Raw genomic sequence first — 23199 nt, 5'->3', positions numbered from 1 at the left:
TCCAGCTTCTCTCCGTGGCTTCCTCTGAGTGCATCCGAATCTCCTGTCTATTCTATAAGGCCTCCAATAATAGAGATTAAGATCCACCCTCATTCTGTTTGGCCACGCCGTAACTAAAAATAACATCTTCAAAAGGTCCTATTTACAAGTGGGTTTCACATCTATAGGAATGTGGATTAAGATTAAGAAGATGGCAGCGGACTTGGCCCAGTGGTTAGGACGTCTGTCTACCACATGGGAGGTCCGCGGTTCAAACCCTGGGCCTCCTTGACCCATGTGCAGCCGGCCCATTCGCAGTGCTGATGGCGTGCAAGGAGTGCCATGCCACGCAGGGGTGTCCCCCACGTAGGGGAGCCCCACGTGCAAGGAGTGTGCCCAGCATGAAAGACAGTGCAGTCTGCCCAGGAATGGCACCGCACATGGAGAGCTGACACAAGATGACACAACAAAAAGAAACACAGATTCCTGTGCTGCTGACAACAACAGAAGCGGACAAAGAAGACACAGCAAATAGACACAGAGAACAGACAACCAGGGTGGGGGTGGGGGTGGGGGGGAAAGGGAAAGAAAAAAAAATAAATCAAAAAAAAAAAAGATTAAGCAGATGTCTTTTTTTGGGGTACATGATTCAATCTACCACAAAGACATTAGCAGATTAATGGTTCTGAGTACTGGTTTATAAACAGATGGACTTAGATATTAAAACTGACTCTATAATTTGTTGTATGACCTTGTTCAAATATCTTACCTTCTCTGGACCTCAGTTATCTCATCTGCTAAGTGGTAATAATGATAAGGTTGTTAGGATAATGAAACTGAACTAATGGTAAAATATTTATCACAGGGCTTGATATATAGTAGATAATAAATGAGAGCTATTTTTTGAAAATTCTTGATTATATCTGCCCACGCTTTCTAAATTGTCTGCTGGGATACATATACTCACTCAGTAATATAGCTTTGAATGTACCCTTAGAGAAGGGATTCTTGATCTTTTTTGTTCCACAGACCCCTTCTGGGAATGTAGCAGCAGATAGTTTTATGACACTCAAACTAGCATCCAGTCTAACAACTACCATAATTTCGAAGTATGGATGAGCATAAGCAATTTTTTGAGATATGCAACAACTGTAATGCGATGTGAAATGAATACTATTATAATTTATTGCATACATTCATAAGTGAAGGAAATGCTAGATTTCAGTTAGAGGTCAGAGAAAATAAAGGTAATAAGTTGATTTTTTTCAATTCAAGCTCACAGACCCCCTAAACTCTTTCTATGGACCTCTTGGGGGTCTGTGGACCCCTGCTTAAGAACCTCTGCTTAGAGCATAAAAGGGCATATTGGGATCTCAGAGCAGCATGTCTTCATATGCACCTGCTACTTAAGAATTAAATTTGCCCAAGACAGTGAGCAGATTAGTTCAAGTGTATATTAAGTTCAAGACTAGCGAAGGTGAAGAATGTTGACAGTTGGGCATATGGCATCGAAGAGATACATTTATGGAGAAGGAGGCAAGAAGAATACAAAAAAATTCAAGTGTCTAGAAATTTGCAAATTAGAAATTGGTTAATTTAATTCTCCTGTGCCCTTTTATGACAGCCTTATATAACAAAAACAGGGATTTTACTTTTCCCTGTATTTTTGAAAGGATGTCTTGGTGATCCAAATAGAAACGTCAAGATTCTCGATACTCACTTGGTCATAGCACAAAAGAAGGCCAAGCCTAAACATGCAGCCTGCTATTTGGTTAGTATTTTATTCTCCAAAGAAATCCTAATTTGCAGCTCAGTGGATGTCAATTCCCAAGGCTCCCAACCCCTAGATCCAAACAAAATGGCTGCAATAAGAGGTATATAAAGTCATTATGGAATCCTCCTTTATCATTGTTTGGTCATGTGATGAATGTTATCATAGTAGCAGTGGAAGACATAATGATGAAATCTGTTTAATCTTAGAACTGTCCATTTCTTCACCTGACCCTGACTTTAAAATTTAATAATATGTAACTAGAAACAATTTCTGAAGAATTAACGTTCCCATAGACGGGTAGAATAAGACAGGCTCTAGGGATTGTAGTTACTAATGGTTAGCACTGAAACTTGGTACTTAAAAAAAAAAGAAAAGGCAAAAAATGTGGGGGATAAAAAACAGACATTTCAGTGCTCGCGACTGGCGACAAGGAAAATGGAAGCTCATGAATCATCCACTTTAACCTCCTGTCTTCCTGCCTTCTGGAAGTGTGTAATGAGGTCCTAGGCACTGAGGAGACAACAGTGATTAAGTAGTGTCTGCCTGCAGAGATCTCGCAGCCTAGTAAGGAACACGTGCATGGAAACAGATCCCTTCGAACCCAGTGTGGTAGTGTTGGGGAAGCTCAGAGAGCACAGCAAGTACTTTGAAGGAGTTAGGGAAGGCTTTACCAAAGACGAGACAAAATATGAGTTAGATCTAGAAGGATTACTTAGCCAGGTAAAGAAAGAGGGAGGGGTGTTATAGGCTGAGGAAATAGCTGATGTAATGTACACAAATAAATTAATCTGTGAAGTAATAACATTTGCAATGACACTATGTTCCTTTTTACAGACTTCCTTACTTCTACTTTCTGTTCTAATTTATCTGTAGCATTGTTAAATGGAATTAGTGCCCTGAAGTAAGGGACTTTTTGTTACACTTTTTTTTTTTTATTAGAGAAGTTGTGAGCTTAGAAAACAATCATGCATAATGTGCAGAATCCCAGTACATCACCCCTCCACCAACACCTTCCATTGTTATTTGTTACAGATTATGAAAGAACATCATCAGACTTTTACCACTATGGTCCGTAGTGTACACTTGGTGTATTTTTTCCATACACCCTCTCTTATTAATAGTGTACTAGTATTGTACGTTTGTTGTAGTTCATGAGAGAACATGCTCATATTTTTGTACTGTTAACCACAATCCATCTTCCGTCACATAGTTTACTGTGGTATACAGTCCCATGCCTTGTACAATCCATCCAAAGTGTACACTCAGTAGCTTTCACTTTCATTATAGAGTTGTGCAGTCATTGCCCCAGTAAACCTTTGAACGTTTTCCTTAGTCCAAAACAAAAAATCCCATACCCCCTATTATTGATCGTTAGCATTGATAATGTACCTTGACACTGATGCAAGAATATTACAATATTGCTGTTAACTCTAGTCCCTAAGATGCGTTAATTGTATTCTTCCCATGCATCATCATATTCTTATCACCTTGTAATAGTGACATATTTTTGTTTGTTCATCAAAGAACCTTCTCATATTTGTTTTATTTACCACAATCTTCATTCATCTCCGGGTTCACTATGTTATTCAGTCCCTAGATTATTCTCTAGTTTTCTTTCAGTTGACATTTACATCTCTAGACTTCCCCTTTCAACCACAATCCCATTTATTAACCAGCCATGTTAGTTATGCTCACTATAATGTTACCATCAACTCTATCCATTTCCACTTTTACAGTCAAGCTATTTGAAAATAAAGCATCAGCACCCCTTTTCATTCCTCATCCTATCTCTTAGTGACCTATACTCTAGGTTTTAACTCCATGTGTTTATTCTTCGATTTAGTTCTTATGTATGAGACTATACAGTATTTGTCCTTTTGTGTCTGGCTTATTTCACTTAGCATAATGTCCTCAAGGTTCATCCATGTTCATCCATTTCTTAGTACAGCAGTAAAATATCCCATTGTACATATATACCACATTTTTATCCATTCATTGTTGATAGACACTTGGGTTGTCTATCTTTTGGCAATTGTGAATAATGATGCCACTGTGAACATCCAATGTCTGTTTGTGTGATTGTTTTCAGTTCTTCTGGATATGTTACTAGTAGAGGGATTTCCAGATCATACAGCAGTTCTGTATTTAGCTTCCTCAGGAACTGCCAAACTGTCTTCCACAGAGGTTGCATCATTCTGCATTCCCACCAATAGTGAAGGAGTATGCCTATTTCTCCACATCCTCTCCAGCATTTGTTGTTTTCTGTGTTTTTAATAATGGCCATTCTGTGAGGTGTGAAGTATCTCATTGTAGTTTTGACTTGCACTGCCCTAATAGTTAGTGATATTGAATTACACTTTATTTTTAAGTACTAAAACCTCACCAGTCGCTCCCTAGGTTGGTGTTTTGGGGACTGTCATATTAGAAAGAAATGAGGTAATCCAGCACAGCATCCTCATTGGGTAGAGTTTCTGAGCTCTCAGAGTAGGAGAAAAGAATGACAACTAGAAATAGAAAATTTTAGTATTTATTCTAAATAAATAATTTGTCAGTTTATTTTTTGTCTCTAATTTTTGTGATTGGTTTCTGCTGTTTGCAGAATATCTGGCGACAGCTTTTCCCGGCTGTGATTTGAGTGAATATGGAAAAAACTGGAAAATATGTGTTTCAGATATCAATTCTGTCATCCACTATTTATGTTCTGAAGCCAAAAGAGACCAAGTAAGTTATTTTATTTTTTTTAAATATTTATTTATTTATTTTTAATTCCCCCCCTCCCCCAGTTGTCTGTTCTCTGTGTCTATTTGCTGCGTCTTGTTTCTTTGTCTGCTTCTGTTGTCATCAGCGGCACGGGAAGTGTGGGTGGCGCCATTCTTGGGCAGCTCTCCTTTTTTTTTTTTTTTTTTTATTTAATTCCCCTCCCCTTCCCTGGTTGTCTGTTTTCTGTGTCTTTTTGCTGCGTCTTGTTTTCTTTTGTCCGCTTCTGTTGTCGTCAGCGGCACAGGAAGTGTGGGCGGCGCCATTCCTCGGCAGGCTACTCCCTCCTTCGCGCTGGGCGGCTCTCCTTATGGGTGCACTCCTTGCGCGTGGGGCTCCCCTACGCGGGGGACACCCCTGTGTAGCACGACACTCCAGCATGGCACTCCTTGCGCGCATCAGCACTGCGCATGGGCCAGCTCCACACAGGTCAAGGAGGCCTGGGGCTTGAACCATGGACCTCCCATGTGGTAGACGGACGCCCTAACCACTGGGCCAAGTCCGTTTCCCAAGTAAGTTATTTTTCATACAAATATATTAACCGTATATAAGTCTAATCTATACAAAATTCCCCAGCTGAGAGCAGGACACACAGGATCTGGCCTTTAGGCCATGTACTAAAAATCTCCTTTCCTCAGTTTGGGAAGAAAGAGGTGTTCTTTCAAAAGAATACTGTCTGTTTACTTCACTTTTTTGATGTTTATACTCTATAACAATATCCTAAAGATAAAGTAATCTGAATATTGTGTGATAATTAGTGTTTTTGAAGCTAAGGGCTATTCTAGAAAAAAAAATTGTAGCTACAAAGCAATTGGGCAAATCTTTTTCAGTATTCCACTCAGCAACACAAGAGCAGACTGGGTGTGTTTCTTAGCTTTTTCAGCGGTAGGTAAGGATGGCACAAGGGAAAATGAAAGCACTTCATTACTCGTTCATTTTCATCAGTGGTAGAACCTGGTGAAAATAATGCATGCCATGAGGTTAAACTTTCAAAGATACTTTATACTCTATTTATATGGAAAAAGGGAATCTGTTTTCTCTCCCATCCATTCTTTCTTCAAAGCTCATTAGAGATTTTTTTAAAAACATAAGTGGTACGTTAGGGAACAGGATATCCATTGCTTTCTCCTAATGAAGCATTTAACTTAATGGCAATCCCTAATTTCCACCAACATCTCTAAAAATTTTATTTTTCACCATGTCTAGTCATTTCCGTTTCTCTTAAGCAAGTTTATGGAAATTATTTGCAAAGAATATTTGTAGCTGAGCTTATGTTTTTCTGGTGTACTGCTTGATTTCAGTGATAGCTCAAGCACCATCTGTCTGAAGCCAAATCTTCTTATTTTTAACATTCCATTTTATATCCTACAAGATTGCACCCTAAACATTTGGATGTAAAATTAAAATGCTGCCTGAAAAATGGTAATTTGCATATTTGCTTAGGCATCAAAAGAGAAGCAGCATCTACTGAGTGCCTGCTATGTACTTGACTAGGAATGGGATAGGTCCTTGCCACTCAGAGTGTGGGCCATGGCCCAGCAGCAGCAACACCTGAGAGCTTGTGAGAAACTCAGAATCTTGAGTTCCACTCCAGGCTCACTTGAACCGGAATTTGCATTTTAACAAGATCCCCGGGCATTTTATATGCATGGTAAAGTTTGAGAAGCCTCATCTAGAGCAGTGCTGGTCAACCCTGCTGGGTACAGATTAGAATCATGTGAGGGCATTTGAAAAAAAAAAAAACTGTTAATGACGGAGTGCTCCCCCTCCTACCACCAGAGATTCCGGTTGAATTTGCTGAGGGTGGGACCCAAGCACAGCTTTTTTTTTTTTTTTTTTAAAAAAAAAAAGATCTCTAGCATAATTCGAATGTGCAGCCAGATTTGGAGACCACTGCGGAAAGAGTAAACAAAAAAACATTATAAACAAAAAAATTGTTATCCTCAAAAGACTCACTTATCCATTTATTGATGCCAGCAGTTGTCATTAAGTTCATTACATAGAGCTATGAAGTCTCCAAGAAGCAGGGAATCATGGCAGCTGAGGGAAAATCCAAACCTGCACTTCTTTTAGCATAGTATCATAGCATCCCAACACGAAGTTGGGATTATTTGTATGACTTCAGCCTGCCTTATTTTAGACAGTTGTTTCCCATGCACTGAGGGGGCCCTGGTAGATGATGGAGCATGTACATATTTTCTCACTATGAGACCTTGTTTAGAAATATAGTTTTGTGTTTCAGCAGAAAACTGTTGACAGAAATACAGACCCTGTCAACCCTGAAACACCAACGTCTGCAGATCCGACTGATAAGAGGGATAGCAATGAAAGGGGTTCTCTGGAACCTCAGCAAATGGCTGCCTCCGAAGCAAGAGCAAACGGGGATTCTCAGCAGAACAGTAATGCTAAGCCTGGAGAAAATATAGAACCTTCAACTGATAATACAATGATCGATTACGATACACTGGGTGAGTGTTAAAATAGTTCTCTCGATGATAAATGTTGAACCTGGATGATGCATATATGGGGTTCATTGCATTTATTCTCTCTGCTTTTATGAATATTTGAAAACTTTCATAATCAAAACTCTAAACACTTTAATCTCTTATATTAATGAGTTAATGAAATCCAGACACCTAGTTCCCACATTGGTAGTTTTTAATGTTGCACTAACTTGGTTGTTTTTCTTCTGAAAGCAGTTTTTGGCTGACTCATTTGACCAGCATGAACTCTAATTAGGCACCTTACTCAGCAGGTGAAGGAGGAGGGACAGCTAGGATGAGCCACAAGCAATTCAGGGGCTTGTTCTCTATGTGTGGCACATTTCAGGGACTTGGTAAAAAGTTTTTGGATGCATTGGTGAATCCCACTCTTCAGCATGTTGTGCTCCCACTGCTCGTTGTCTGCTTTCCTTAGTGTCTGTGGCACTGGATCAGTAGATCCTGGTGCCACCTATCTCTCTTGCTTCCCCAGGCATCCACCCCAGGATGCTGGGACTGCGTGTCTGCCACTCTGCACCTGAGGAGTAAAACTTGATTCTTTTTCCCTACCATGCTCCCATTCCAGCCCTAAGTAGCCTATTGCCTGTGATCCTCTTCAAAATAAGTCATTTCAATGATACATCTTTATATTACTATTTTTCCATTATAAAAGGAATATAACTACCGTTTTGTTAAGGTTGTACACCATAGAAACAGAATCTGACTTAATCAAGCAACAACAACAGAATCACTGGACAATAGCGCCTGTATTTAAAGAAGTAAAGAACAACTGAGCCTCTAGTCAGGCAGGAGCGAGAGTGGCCCTAAGACTGTGGCCTCTGGTGCTGGTCACCAGTGCTGGAGCTATGCAGCTGTCTTGACATCCAGGCTCCAGTTCTCTCTCTCCACTGTTGAAATGCCCCGGAGTAAGAATCTAATTTGGGGAGCTTGGGTCACACATCCCCAACCCTGATAGCTCTAAAGAGTGGACAGGACAACTAAGAGATTGTGAGCTAAGCATCTCCCACAGTTCATGTGTAGTCTGTTCTAACATATTTTAAAAATTGGAAAGTACATAAGAGGGGAAAAAACAACTGTTGTGGGTATTTTAATTTTTCCAGGTATTTTTTCCTTATGAACATTTGAAAACATTATAATGGTTTTCATACAGCTATTTTCTTTAATATTATAATATGTATATGTTTTTTCCCAAGAATCCAGTCTTCATACACCTGGCTTTTAATAGATACTTAATATTGCATTGAATAAATATACCATAATTTAACTAGCCTCCCACTCTGTCAGTTTGCTTTATTTGTTTGTTTGTTTGTTTACTTATTTTGGTGTGAAGGCTTTTGGGAGGAGATTATAAATCACACTGCAAGAAAAACCTTCACTCAGCCTTTTTTCCATATTTTGGATTACTTTCTTAAGTTAGGGTTTCAGAAATTAAATTACAAGATTGAAACATATTGATCTTTTGTCTGACCCTTGATAAATATTGCCAGATTAACCTCCCGGAGTTGTGTTCAGACCCATTGAGGGAGTTTTAAAATATTTTATTTTATTTTATTTTATTTTTTAATTTTTTTATTTTTTATTGACTTTGTAATAATATTACATTAAAAATATATATGTGAGGTCCCATTCAACCCCACCCCCCCACCCCCCCTCTCCCCCCCCCCAACAACACTCGTTCCCATCATCATGACACATCCATTGGATTTGGTAAGTACATCTTTGGGCACCTCTGCACCTCATATACATTGGTTCACATCATGGCCCATACTCTCCTCTATTCCATCATGTAGGCCCTGTGAGGATTTACAATGTCCGGTGATTACCTCTGAAGCACCATCCAGGGCAGCTCCATGTCCCGAAGACGCCTCCACCTCTCATCTCTTCCTGCCTTTCCCCATACCCTTTGTCCATTATGTCCACTTTTCCCAATCCAATGCCACCTCTTCTATGTGGACACTGGATTGGTTGTGTCCATTGCACCTTTATGTCAAGAGGAGGCTCAGATTCCACCTGGATGCTGGATGCAATCCTCCCATTTTCAGTTGTAATCACTCTAGGCTCCATGGTGTGGTGGTTGTCCTTCTTCACCTCCATCTTAGCTGAGTGTGGTAAGTCCAATAAATCAGATTGTAGTAAAATATTTTAATCTTTCTTTTTAAATGTTAAATCTGGGTGATTCAACAATTTATGCTGACCCCCATTAAATGATAGATGTTCCAAGAGGAAAAATATGCTTATGGGCTTATAGGAGACACACTGTATTTCTCTATTATATTTTCTTCAGTAAATAATTCTGTTATATGTAGAATGATATTTTTCAAAATGGTTAATTTGAATCACTCTGGACTAAAGAGAGATGATGATAAAGGCTGTAAAGTATAGAAAGGAAGACAGACCTAAAATGTATTTTTTGGTTCAAATATGATATCTGTATCACTATCAGTTTGCTGATTTTTAAATGATGCATATAATATCAAAGAGAAAACCTACATTGTATTATAAATATTTCAGAAAGGATCATGGTACTTAATTTTGAAAAAGCCTTTCTTAGAGGTAGGGAAAAATGCATTTAAAATTACTTAGAATTTGCTACTAAATATGATTTTTAAAACTTGTATCCTAAAGGATACCAGAATAATAAATCTTCCTCTTGAACAAGTAAAGCATGTGTAATAATATCAGCAGTGATTCCTGTTTCATTTCTCAAGCTGTCTTATACCAAAAAAGTAAGAGTTTAATTATTTTTTAGCCTCTCAGATTCTTGGGCCTAAAAATTCAGAAAACTATCATCCTTTCTGTTTTAGCCTTTAAACAAACATGCTAGTGATGCCAACCTAACAGCTACTGTAAAAATTATGGTCTTTCTCTTTTGCTTCTAGAATATTTGGGAAATCCATCTAGAAATGTACAGATACCAAGTTCAGTACTGGATGTTGCAAAAGGAAAGCCTCGCCCAGAGGTGTCGGCGAGGTACCTTATTCGCAGCCTGTTCACAGATCAAGTCCTCATGAAAAGTAATGTCTATGGCAGCGTGGGGCATGGAATGAGTGCACTTAACTCCAATAGGATTAACGCTCTCCGAGGTTTGTTATATGTAGTACATGTAAGAATAAATAAAAGCAAGTTGTGTTAAAGAAAGGCAAAAAGGAAAATCCACGTTGTGTATGTTATGAAGGGAGATGGGGCTCTTACTAATTCCCTCATCTGGGTATATAACAAGGTTGCATTCTCTTTGCGTTTGAGCCCTCAGGGCTAATTGCTTTGTCTCAGGGCTAATTGTTCAGTCTCTAGAACAGGAAGGTGTTATTGACTGTTGCTAGCCGGCAGCCAGTGTGGAAATACAAACACCTTCATTTATTGAGGATCAAGGTCAAAGCTGAAGGGCTTTGTCTATTTGCACAAGTGTCAACAATAGCACAGCATGTTAATTTGCCAATGTTTTCTTGTGCACATTAGCTTAGTGTAGTCTTTATCACATATATAAATTAAGTAATGCAGCTTTCAGAAATGATTTTGGGTAATCTTATATTTGGACAAAGCAGGAAGAATGTTTCTTACTTCCCACAGGACCCAGTTCTTACCCCTAGGTTGATCTTAGGTGGTCCCTTGTTTTGTTCCTACCTTCATGTCACACATTTTCATGTCCAAAACAAATGCATAACACTTGTGTTTCAGTCTAAAATAAAGGATCCTGACTTGTATCTCCTTTCATAAGCATTTGCTATCATCTACCCCAATTTTTCCAACCTTTTTTTCCTTCACTGCACCTCAGTCTAAGAAACACATTTTAATTGAGACCCAGTATGTGTGTATATTCTTTTTTAAAGTTTCACAGACAATACTTACTCTTTCTACGAATTGCATTCCAACATTTTCTAGTCTATTTACATTTCCTTTTAAGGTGCTACCGTCCATGATTTTATGACCTGGTATTTGGTCACAGCTTGTAGTTTGAGTATCACCAAGCTAACCCACCAGGCAAAGAAACCAGAGCCCAAATTCCTTTTTACCCTATTGGTGAAAAAACAAACAAGCAAGAGTTTGTAGCCAATTCAGAAATGAAGGTATTTGTAGAAGAAATAGTATCTTTGTAATTTAAAAAAAATATTTTAATGAGAGGGTAAAAGGTGACTTACATAGTCTTTTAATATCTGGAATAACTTAATTCCATAAGTTTGACTTAAAATATTCTCTGTATTTCATCTTGCTTTATCTCTTATTGAATTATATTAAAAATCAAGAAGATGTCTTTTGTAGTAAAAAATATCCAGCATGCATTGGACTTACCATCCATATTTGAACACTTTCCCCATAAGACTCAAAGTCCAATTTCTTTGTAGAAGGGTGGTCATATGAGTTTTTTCTGCAGAGAGAAAAGAATAAAAGACCTTTCTGTCCTGGGGGGTAGAGCCAGACCCAAGGAGTAGAAACTAACAGGAAGGCATATTTTACTTTACTATAAGGGCAAATGAACTTGGAGAATGAAAATAGAGCAAAGGCTGAGCGCCCAGAGATGAGAGTTGATCCCTGTGCTAGAAGGAAGATAGGGCCACTAATGTAGTTACCTTGAGAGTATTTCATTAGAAACTGCTTCATACAATAATGTAATAAACACCTTTCTACCTATTACAGATTGACATTTTACCTTTTGTGCTGCAGGTTTTTAAAAAGTTTTTTTTTTAAACATTACGGATATAGAATTAAAACTCTACCCCATCATCTGTTCCCATTCTCTTCCTCCTCAGAGATAATCACAGTCCTGGAGTTGTAGATATCATCCCCATGCACATTTTATGCCTGTGTTACATTTGCCAGTAGATCCGTAAATAATCTATAGTACCATTTAGTAGTTCTAATGTACCTAAATGGGGATATACAGTATCCTTTTGCAAATTTTTTATCATTCAACCTTGTGTTTGAGATGCGTATCATGCATTTTAACTGCTGATTCATGGCCTATTGTGTGAATAAACCATTTTGTCTGTTCTCATATAATTTCTTATCCTAAGATTTTTTTTAATTGGGAAAAAACTGTTCTGGAAATTAGTAGTCAAAGGTAAATATGTCCAGTAGCCAAGGGTGTTGATTTCATATAAGAAGCTGTTACTTAGATGCTCTCTGATGAGAGTTCAGTATCATTTAGGAGCTCTTTAAAGAATAGCTTTTAATATGGAGAAAGTTAGGAAACTGCAGATTTGCAGTGAGCTAACAACTCTTACTCCTTTTTTTTTTTTTTAAGATTTTATTTATTTATTTCTCTCCCCTTCCTCCCCACCCTGGTTATCTGTTCTCTGTATCTATTCGCTGCATCTTCTTTGTCTGCTTCTGTTGTTGTCAGTGGCACGGGAATCTGTGTTTCTTTTTTTTTGCTGCATCATCTTGTATCATTTCTCCGTGTGTGCAGCACCATTCCTGGGCAGGCTGCACTTTCTTTGGCGCTGGGTGGCTCTCCTTATGGAGCGCACTCCTTGTGCATGGGGCTCCCCTACGCCAGGGACACCCCTGCGTGGCAGGGCACTCCTTGCGCGCGTCAGCACTGCGCATGGGCCAGCTGCACACGGGTCAAGGAGGCCCGGGGTTTGAACTGCGGACCTCCCATATGGTAGACGGACGCCCTAACCACTGGGCCAAGTTCGCAGCCCTCTTACTCCTTATAAACCTCCCCCTATCCATTTCTGCATATTACAACTGCCAGAATTACAAACTGTCAGAATCTTAGTGATAAGAGGTATGTTACTGGTCTTTTAATACAGCTTCCCCTCCTGAGCAGGATTCCCATCTTAACTTTGAAAGATAGTCCCCTCTCCTTGACTTGAACACTTCTTTTGATGGGGCACACTCTATCTCAATAAGGTAGCATATTACATTTTTTTTATTTTTCCAAATTCTACTCAATTTATTCATTTTTTAAAAAGATATTACATTAAAAAAATATGAGGTCCCCATTCACCCCCACCGCCCCCATCCCACCACTCCCCCCACAGTAACACTCTCCCCCATCATCATGTCACATCCATTGCATCTGGTGAGTACATCTCCGGGCATCGCTGCACCCCATGTCCCGTGTTCCACACCATAGCCCACACTTTCCCACGTTCCATCCAGTGGGCCATGGGAGGACATACAACATCCGGCAGTTGTCCCTGGGGCACCACCCAGGACAACTCCAAGTCCCGAGAATGCCTCCACATCTCTTCTCTTCCTCCCATTCCCTGCACCCAGCAGCCACCATGGCCACTTTTTCCACATCAGTGCCACATTTTCTCGATTATTAACCACAATAGTTCATGAATAGAATATCATTAAGTCCACTCTGATCCTTACTGTATTCCTCCTTCCTGTGGACCTTGGCTTGGTTGTGTCCTTTCCACATCTATGTCAAGAGGGGGTTTAGATTCCACATGGATATTGGATGCAATCCTCCTGCTTTCAGTTGTAGGCACTCTAGGCTCCATGGTGTGGTGGTTGACATTCTTCAACTCCATGTTAGCTGAGTGGAGTAAGTCCAATAAATCAGAGTATAGGAGCTGAAGTCTGTTGAGGTCAGGGCCTGGCTATCATATTGTCAGTCCAGAGATTCAAATCCCCTAGATATATCTTAAGCCCCAGCACCAACTACAATTCCAGTAAAGTAGCATGAAAGGCTTGTGAAAAGAGATCCTGTCTGAGTCCAGCTCCATCACACAGAAACACCAGCTCCAAAGAAGGGCCAACTGACATGGCAGTGAACCCCATCTGCCATGACCATAGAACCTGTGGGTCTCTTTAGCCCTGAAAAGGACCAATATCTGGGGTTGTATCTACTTTATCTGTCTCTGAGACTCTGCTCAGGTGTGCATAAGGGCAATCCTTCTGACAACCTCCAGACTCTTTTTTAGAGACTCCTAGCCATATAAACTCATTTGTCCTTTCCATTTCCCCCTTACTTTAGGTCAAACAGCATTTTTAACTCCTGTTATTATATGTAGACAGGGATATTCTGCTGGTCCACGTTGAACCTTTTATTCAAGTTCATTTTCTAGTTACATCATCAGCTGGTACTTGGTAGTGATCCCTTGGTGCCAGGGAGGCTCATCCCTGGGTGTCATGTCCCACGCTGGGGGGAAGGCATTGCATTTACATGCTGAGTTTGGCTTCGAGACTGGCCACATTTGAGTAACATGGAGGCTGTCAGGAGGGAACTCTTAGGCACAGTGCTGCTCTAGGCCTTGTTCTTATTTCAGGTGTATAGGCTCACAAGCATAGTCGTTAGTATCAGGGGCTCACTATTGGACCCTCATTCCTTCCTGGTCCTTACCGTTGCACCTGGGGGACTGCTGCTGCTCCCCTAGGGACCATGACAGAGCCCCCCCCGGCCAGTAACCCAGTACCCCCCCAGCTGTTGTTTTTAATTGTTTCCACTATGAGTATATCCAAACATTTCCATGCACCCCGGACACATGCCCTGTATAACTCCCTGTCAACCATGTATCGCTTGTCAATAACATCCCATACCAGTATTCCTCTGCTGCCATTGTTGAACCCCTCTGTGATCCAAAACTTCCTGAAAAGTGAAGCCCAGTATAATGTCAGGTTCCCTTACTAGTAAAATGGAATATAGCGATGAGTTTAAAGGTTAGATATAGAATACATACTGATTTGGAAAATTCTACATCCTGTCTTTTTCTTTTCTTTTTTCCTAATTATTGAGCTTCTCTTCACAAGAGCCTTAGATCACAGTAATTCACATATACAATATACAGTACTCCCACACATCCACCATAAAACCTTTTCCCTTCCACAGCGATAATCTTTTAACTTATTCATATCATATTTACTGAAACTGATGTACAGACTCCGAGACAACAGCTTTCAAACAAGGTGACATCTAAATTTTCTAAATTTTTTAGTTATCCTATGTTTTACATTATGGTTTACATTATTAGTTCTGTCGTCCCCTATATGTTTTTGGTGTAATATTACATGTTTTATATCCATCCTTGTGTACTCTCGTGAAACTCCTCTCTTGCCCCCACACATTTTAAAGAGCTCTGATTCATGGGAAACTTCTTTCTATTGACTCAAAATTTACCTCCCTGCAAATAATACACATTTGTCCTAGTTACTTCTACCAGAGCTAAAAGGGGCAAATCCAATCACTTTTCACATGATAGTCTTCAAGTATTTAAAGACAGCTTTTACTTCCTGCTGAAGATACTGTATTGACCCCTCTCCCTTTCAAGGTCAGAACCAAGTGAGAGACAGCCACTAGAGTCAGGCAGGTGGAGATAAAAATATCAGCTTTAGTTTTGAATCATATATTACCAGTCCTTCCAAACTTTCCAATTTAGAAATCCCTTCACATGGAAGCATGAGAGGTGCCAAGAGTGTCCCACCTAACCTTTTCTCTGTAGGTCTTACACTTACAGTTTCCTCCCATAATTCCTCATATAAATGTTTTCCTGATCCTTTGTGATCTCATTCACTAGCTTTTGTACATGCTTGAGTATCTGTAAAACACAGAATTTCAGATGTGCTCAAATGAACCCAGAAAACAATAGCGCTAGTATTTGTCTTTTGTTAATGCAGCCTAAGATGGCATTCCTCCCCTGCTTTTTCTTTTCATTTCTTTTACTAGAGCAGTTGTAGGTTTACAGAACATTCATGCACAAGTATAATTCCCCATACAGCTTCCTCCCCCTACAGTTTTCCCTATTATGAACATTTTGTATTAGTGTGGTATCTTTGTTACAATTAATGAAACCATATTATTATTATACTATTAACTATAGTAGTTAGTAGTTTACTTAGGGTTCACTGTTGGCGTTGTACAGTTCTGTGAGTCTTAAAAAAAATTTTATTCTGGTAACATATGCAACCTAAAATTTCTCCTTTTTAAAATCATTTTCAAATACGCGTTCAGTGGTAGTCACATTCATAATGTTGTGCTACCGTCATCACCATCCATTTTGAATTTCATGATCACCTGAGACCCCTAGATCTTTCTCTTTATAGACTGACACTTATCCAGTGCTTACACTGTTAGTATTTAGGCTGATATTATTTATACTGTTAGTGTATTTTAACTAAGCATAGACTTTTAAGTTTATTCCTCTTACATTTTTTCCCTCTTAGTGTAGACTGCATTCCTCACACTCTCTTCCTCAAAGGCAGCTGGATGTTACTAGGTGCTTCAGGAATAAAATGCTTTTTAGTGAAATGGTTAACATAGGTCTTAATCTGGCAACCCAAAGGTGTCGGTCAATAGCTATGTTTCCTTTGGCTCTCAGTTTCTAAAAATCGTTTTGAATGCCTTTAGATGGTTGAGCCCATGCAGATCTCTGCGGTCCTGACCCCCTCTTGCCTTAGGCCTTTTCTCCGCCCTCATTTATGCACCCCACCAAAGCATCTACACTTAGAGTTTTTGAACAAGTGAAATGACAATATATGTTCCTTTACCATGTGATTTTTCAGAGCATTTAATATAGTTAAGTACAACATAAATCCCCAATTGGGGAGTGCAAAGTGTGGCATTTTCCATTTGCACATCCACAGAACCTTTTTCCCCAAGAAACTTCTGATGTAACACACTTTCGGAAACACCAATTTAGGTTCCTTGTTGCAGTCTGTTGAAAGCTTTGTAAGTGCTGCATTTGTCTCCCAGTGAGTGAGTCAACTATTCCAGCCTTGTTGACATGTGCAGATGGGACAAGTCTGCTCTCTAGAACTTTTTTGTTAAAAAAATCCAGCAAGATATATCCCAATACTGAATCCAGTAACATACCAGTAAAAACCGTCTTCCAGGCTACTACTGATCTATTACGCCTTTGGGTCCAAAAGCCTTTTAACTGTCAGATGCCTTGCTAAAATATTTAGATATGCTCTGCGTTTATGGCATTGTCCTGATTTACCAGCCTATTAACCCTATCGAAAAACAGAAATGAGAGTAATGTAGCCAACTAATGCTTTCCTCTAGTGATCACCACATCCTTTCCTAAGGGCTCAGAGGTTCTAGGTGCTTAGGAAATTACCTAACCTATTATCTGAGGGCATATCTGCTCTCCTGGAGAGCACCTCTCTTCCACCTCTTCCCTTTGGCTGTCCTCCGGCTTCCTCTGAGAGCGCTTCCACATCACTTTCCCTTAGACTTTTCCTCTAAGGAAAGATCTAAAGGCCCGTATTCCTTTTGTCAGGGATAAACCACCAGTACCAATTTAGCTGTTAATAGCCTTATACCTCTACGAGTATGAAAAACACTGTAACTTCTTGTGTGTTAAAAAGTCTTAGCACGTCTGTTTGATATAATGAATAACATGTTAGATGCATGTTTTTTAGATTTAATAGTAAGAAAAGTTTATGTTAGATACCTAAAGCAGCAGAGGATTTCCATTCTGCTGTGTAGCAAGATCATGGGAAATGATTGTTTTATTGTGATTTAATAATGGTGCTGTTTTATGTTTTCCTTTTAAATTAAAAGATGTGTTCAGCTAATTTAATAATGATTATAATCTGTGTGTTTTAAATAAAATCTTAATGACCCTTTCACAGACATATCTGTAGAGTTAAGGTTGAATAAATTCATTTCTCTCGAAAGTGATTTATGTTTGGGGTCTTCCCCACCAGAGTTTCTCCAAGACACCTTCCCGACTTTTGACTTACGTGAAACTGGATATGACTGGAAGTTGTGTGTGACCGCTATGAATACCTGCATCCGTAGTATTCGACATGAGCTCAAGAAGGCTGCAGCTAAGTCCAGCCACTCCCCGCCACAACCCCTACCAAATCAGTCAGAGCCAAGAGACGCCGGCAACTGACTGAAGTACGTGCATCTCAGCCCTCACGTTTTGTTGTTGTTGTTGTTGTTGTTGTTGCATCATTCTGTAAGTTTCTCGTTATGATTCTGAAATTAGCCTGTTGTAGTGGCAGAGTAGTTCTGCTTTCATTCCTGAGGAAAGAGCTAAAGGTCTTTTTCTGCCCACAAGGGAGGTAGCATTGTCTGAGGAAGATATGTAATGTTTCATTTCATGAGCAAAATAATGAGCAGTATTCCTGATAAGAACCTAGACTTGCCAAATAGTAGTAAACTCTAAAGGCCGTTTCCGTGGCTGTTTGAATGTAGAATGAGAATAGCACACATAGCGCTTACTGACAAATGCACTGCGAGGGTCTTTTCAGCCCAGCATTCAGCTGGCAAGGCAAACCATGATGCTGAGCCTAGCAGTTTGCACATAAGTAGACACTCAGGATTTGTCAAGTGCATCCAAGCTGCAGAGCTTCAGCCCCAGCTCCACTCACTGAGAAAGGAGGTAGGGTTGATGTAGAACCAAAACATCCATGTTGGCTTTCTTACACGTTCATCAATAGAGAAATCATAGGGTTGCATATTATTTAAACTAAGCTTTTGAGAGACTGAGGACTGTGTCCTTTAGATTTACTCCTGATAAGAACTGCATTCTTTGGATTAACTCCTTATAACGTTTTGTCCCAGAAGTTTGCTCAGAGTCAACACAGAAAATCATAGCAGGAAACTTTTTGGTTCTATTTAAGTAATTTAAATTTAAGAGTAAATCACTAAAGTGAATAATGAGAATTGGAACAAATTCAGACGTTAAGAGTTATTTTTGGTTTCTGAACTGTTTAGGTGAAGGTATTGCTATGTTTACTCTGTTCTGATAGATTCTGCTAGTTGCAATACATAACAAATAGGTCTGACAGTGTTGAAATGAAAAAAAAACATTGATCAGAAGTTCAGCTAGAAGAAAGTGGTCTTAAGGATATTGGCAAGATTGATTACTAGAGGATTTTTAAAAATTCTATTTTGCTTATGAAAAAGATTTTATTTTTAATGTAAGCACTTTGTTTTAAAGAGAGTTCTTGAATATTTCAACCATAGAAAATTACCCCTTATTTTTAACATAACATCTTCTGTGATCTATGTTTCTTTTTAAAAAAAAGACAATAAAAAATTAAAAAAAATCTTACAATACCTTAAAAAATACAATATAACTGTATATTACAAATCCATTGTTTGATAATTTGTGTTTAAGAAACATTTTGCTAGTTATAATGCAATTATTCAGCTTTCAACCTAGCAAACAGTCCTGTTACATTTATTGGCTACTATTCTTAGTTACTGTTAAAAAAAAGCAAAATTTTTCCTCTTGAGAGTTCAATCTTTATGGCCATTTGCACCTATAGATTTGTCTTAGATAATTGACATTAATTAACTTTGTTTTTTTGGTAAGGTAGAGAAAGAAATTCAATAGAAAGTAAAAAGTAGGCCAGCCAAACAATATATATAATTTGTGTGAAAATTGATGTCTTGTTAATTTTGTAACTTCTGAGATAGTTGAAGATGTTTCTATGTGACCAGTTTGTAGAATAGATAACAAATTTTCATATAACACATCTTTTGAAAATTCAACTTTTAGAGTATTTTAGGAAGATATAGTATAATTTGTTTTTTAAAGATAAGATATAAAAGATTTATTTTTAAAAACGTTTCTCTAAGTAATTTGTTGTTTTATCTGCCTTTAGCTTAATACAAATACAGTATTTCTACATATATCTCTATATGTTTAGACTGCCTACAACAGTCTTTATAAGTAGATTAATTCAAGCCCAAAACCCTTCATGGAGGGGAAAAAGAGATTGACCATAGTTATTCATATTAATTCATCTAAAATAGTCTTTGACTTCACCATTCAGTTTCACAAATAATTTTATAAAGTACTGGTAATAGAGCTAATACAAAAAAGTAAAATTACATTCTAAACAAGAATACATTTCAAATTAGATATGCAGATTTCAAGTTTGATTTGTATTTTTTGGTATTTTATATATTCCTGAATTAGAAGCATATCCACAAAACAAAAACTTTATATATATGTGAAATTTTCAAGACTTATGGTTAATTTTATTATAGGGGTTGCTTATATAAAGCTACTAGACCAACCCTGTCCATTAGAATATTCCATAGTGATGGAAATGGAATGATTTATAAATTTGCATTGTCCACTATGGTAGCCATCAGGCACATGTGGCCACTGAGCACTTAAGATATGGCTAATTAGACTGAGGACCTGAATTTTAAATTTTATAGCGTTTTAACAATTTAAAATGTAAATAGTCACATGTGGCAAGTGACTACTGTATTGCATAGCATGGTTTGTAATACCCTTTGTTTAAAGAAGTGTTTAAAATAAACCCCATGGTTTGAACCATGGTAATATACTCATAACTTCTCCAAAATCTCATTTGACAGATTTATTATCTTATAAAGGTGTTTCAATTTTTATTTTAAACTAAATTAGAACTTTTCCATCTTCAAAACTTCACTGGTCAGCTCTGTTACTGTATTAATACAATGTTAAACATATTAAATGCCTGTTCATAAGACTTGTTTTTGATACATAAGTATCTTTAATATTTTGCTTTGTTTTCCAAATAAAGATCATCAGTAAAAATTTTAAATTTTCTTTATACAGATGTGTAGGTTGTTTTTTTTATTAATGAGCCAATTTTATGGAACTGTTACTAATGTTATCTACAGTGTTTTATATTAATGATAATGTACAGTTTTCAGCCACTTCTATAAATACAACTCAGGATGGTTGCTTTCTTGCTTGATGAGCAAAACAGAATAGTTTAACCTACTAACAATAATTTACCATAGTAATATAATTGTAGAGATATCAAAAACTATGCATGTGTTTTGTCCTTCCTAAGATACAAATATTATTAAAGCATATTATTATTTTTATATTTATTTAAATATGATAATATTTTTATTTTGGCCAGCAAAACTTAGGGTTTTGGCTCTGGTTTTCAGTTTTCTTTATAGCACATATCCACATCCAGCAGATTAACATCTCCGTGGCAGTCTGCAATAGTCACAATTAAACTGTATTAACTTTTCTGTAAGAGTAAAGCACCTGTCACTGTTTCCTTTTATCCTAACTTATTTTAACTCACATGATGTAAAATTTGCAGTGACATTTTTTTGCCATGATAAAAAAATCTACTCATCCACTATAAGACTCAATAATTGATCATCTCAAATAATAAGTAAAATCAGTTTGGAAGATTCATGGGTAACAGGCTTAGATTTCAGTGCACAAACACAAGTGGCCAAGAAATAGAACTATTTTTCTATAACAGCTTAATCTCTATTTCAAGGCTCCATGCACTGGTAGTAGAAACTGAACCTCAGTCGTTCAAGGCTTTTAAGTTTCCTAGGAAGGCAAGCAAAGAACCCAGGCCATGTTGTCATCCGTTTCTCCAGAAATGCTTCTAAGATTTAGGGATGCCAAGGCCGGGGAGAGTACCTTGGAAGCAGGTTCTTGTTGTCTTCTTTCCTAGTGATTATCAGTTGAGGTGTCCCTTTGTCCCATCTAGTCATAGGCCCAAAGCCATCTTTATTCCTGTCCACAAGACACATTCAGATTGGGCAGCTCCTATCTCTGTTCCTTCCAGGTTCCCCTCAAGGTCCTAGGAATCATTTAGGAATCATTTTGCTGCTGCTTCATTATTTTTGTAAAACTGGAAACCAGTTTTGTCTAGTCCTCCATGTTCTCCATGCAGGACTGGCTACATAATTTGCAGGGCCCAGTACAAAATGATGAATTCAGTTTTGATACTATTTAGATAGTATCTTTTATTTTTTTAACTTTTAGTTTTGAGATAATTTTAGACTTACAGAAAGAAGAGTTGCATAAGTAGTACAGAGTTTCTGTATACCATTCACCCAACTTCCCTTAATGTGAGCAGCTCAAATGTGGCACAATAATCAAACCTCAGAAGTTAACACCAGTACAATACTATCAGTCCCAGACTCTATACGTCTTTTGCCAGGTTTTCCATTAATGTTTTTCTATTCCAGAAATCAGTTCATGATCCCACATCGCATTAAGTTGTCATATCTTTTTTAGCCTCCTCCAATCTCTGACAGTTTCTCAGTCTTTCCTCATCCTGCATGACCTTGACACTTTTGAAGAATGCTGGTCAGTTATTTTGTAGCGTGTCCTTCAATTTGGGTTTGTCAGTGTTTTCCCATGACTAGATTGGGATTATGCCTTATCGAGAAAATCACTAAAGACCTGATGTACTCTTCTCAGTATCATAGCCTTTTGAATTTTTCACTAAAACAGTCATAAGAAGTTTGAGCAGTTTGCCTGTGGTCATAGAGGTGCTAGCACCAAAGCCAGAGCCAGAACCTTAAGTCTCCAGGGTTGACTAGTGTCAACACTAACCCCTAAATCATTTACCATATTTTTCAATACTAGAAAATTATTCAGCAGTTTCCTCTTTCTGGGGTTGTAATACTGACGATCCTTGTTTGGCCGCTGCACAGTGAACGGGAGGATGGATGACGGACAGAAATGCTAGAAGAGAAGTTTTAGTTAACATTGGGAAGTTAAGCACTAGGTGGGTATCTTAGTTTGCCCAGCTGCTATGGTAAAAAACACACAAGGGGTAGCTATACTAATATCAGATAAAATGGACTTCAAGTCAAAAACTGTTACAAGGGACAAAAATGGTCATTATGTAATGATAAAGGAGTCAATTCAACAAGAACATGTTACAATTATATATGCAACCAACAGAAGAGCCCCCAAATGTGAGGCAAATACTGACAGATTTGAAGTGAGAAATTGATAGCTGTACATTAATAGTAGGCTTTAATACACCACTCTCAATAAGGGATAGAACATCTAGCCAGAAGATCAGTGGAGAAGTACAAGACTTGAATGATACTCTAAACCACTTAGATCTAACACATATATAGAACACTTCCTCCAACAACAACAGAATACACAGTGTTCTTGAGTGCACATGGATCATTCTCCAGGATAGACCCTATGTTAGGTTACAAAATAAGTCTCAAATTAAAAAATATTGAAATAATACAATGTATCTTCTCAAATCACAATGGACTAAAGCTAGAAGTCAATAATAGGGAGAAATGCAAAATTCACAAATGTGTGGAAATTAAACAGCTTACTCTTAACCAATGGTTAAAAAGGATATCACAAGGGAAATTAGGAAATAACTTAACGTGAGTGAAAATAAAAATATGACATACCAAAACTTAAGAGATGCAGCAAAGGCAGTGCTGAGAGGGAAATTTATATCTCTAAATGTTTACATAAAAAGAAGAAAGAAACATCAAACTGAAAGAACTAGAAAAAGAAGAGCAAATTAAACCCA

General features: G+C 38.1%; 1 protein-coding gene across 5 annotated transcripts in view; it reads left to right on the top strand.

Annotated features, from left to right (window-relative positions):
• BEND2 (BEN domain containing 2) overlaps positions 1-20472 on the top strand; it is a 79017-nt gene extending 58545 nt beyond the window's left edge. For 3 of the 5 annotated variants that reach the window (XM_023586502.3, XM_023586501.3, XM_023586499.3), the window contains 4 exons: positions 4353-4474; positions 6753-6978; positions 9891-10094; positions 17614-20472. In XM_023586502.3, the coding sequence (XP_023442270.1) occupies positions 4353-4474; positions 6753-6978; positions 9891-10094; positions 17614-17804 (743 nt within the window). In that variant the 3' untranslated portion in view covers positions 17805-20472. The remainder of the gene's footprint in view (positions 1-4352; positions 4475-6752; positions 6979-9890; positions 10095-17613) is intronic. The other 2 variants (XM_058291250.2, XM_023586500.3) reach the window with 1 other exon arrangement.
• Positions 20473-23199: the final 2727 nt, after the last annotated feature.

Source organism: Dasypus novemcinctus, chromosome X (genome assembly GCF_030445035.2).
Source record: "Dasypus novemcinctus isolate mDasNov1 chromosome X, mDasNov1.1.hap2, whole genome shotgun sequence".
NCBI lineage: Eukaryota > Metazoa > Chordata > Mammalia > Cingulata > Dasypodidae > Dasypus > Dasypus novemcinctus.
This window is presented reverse-complemented; position numbering and strand designations above follow the sequence as displayed.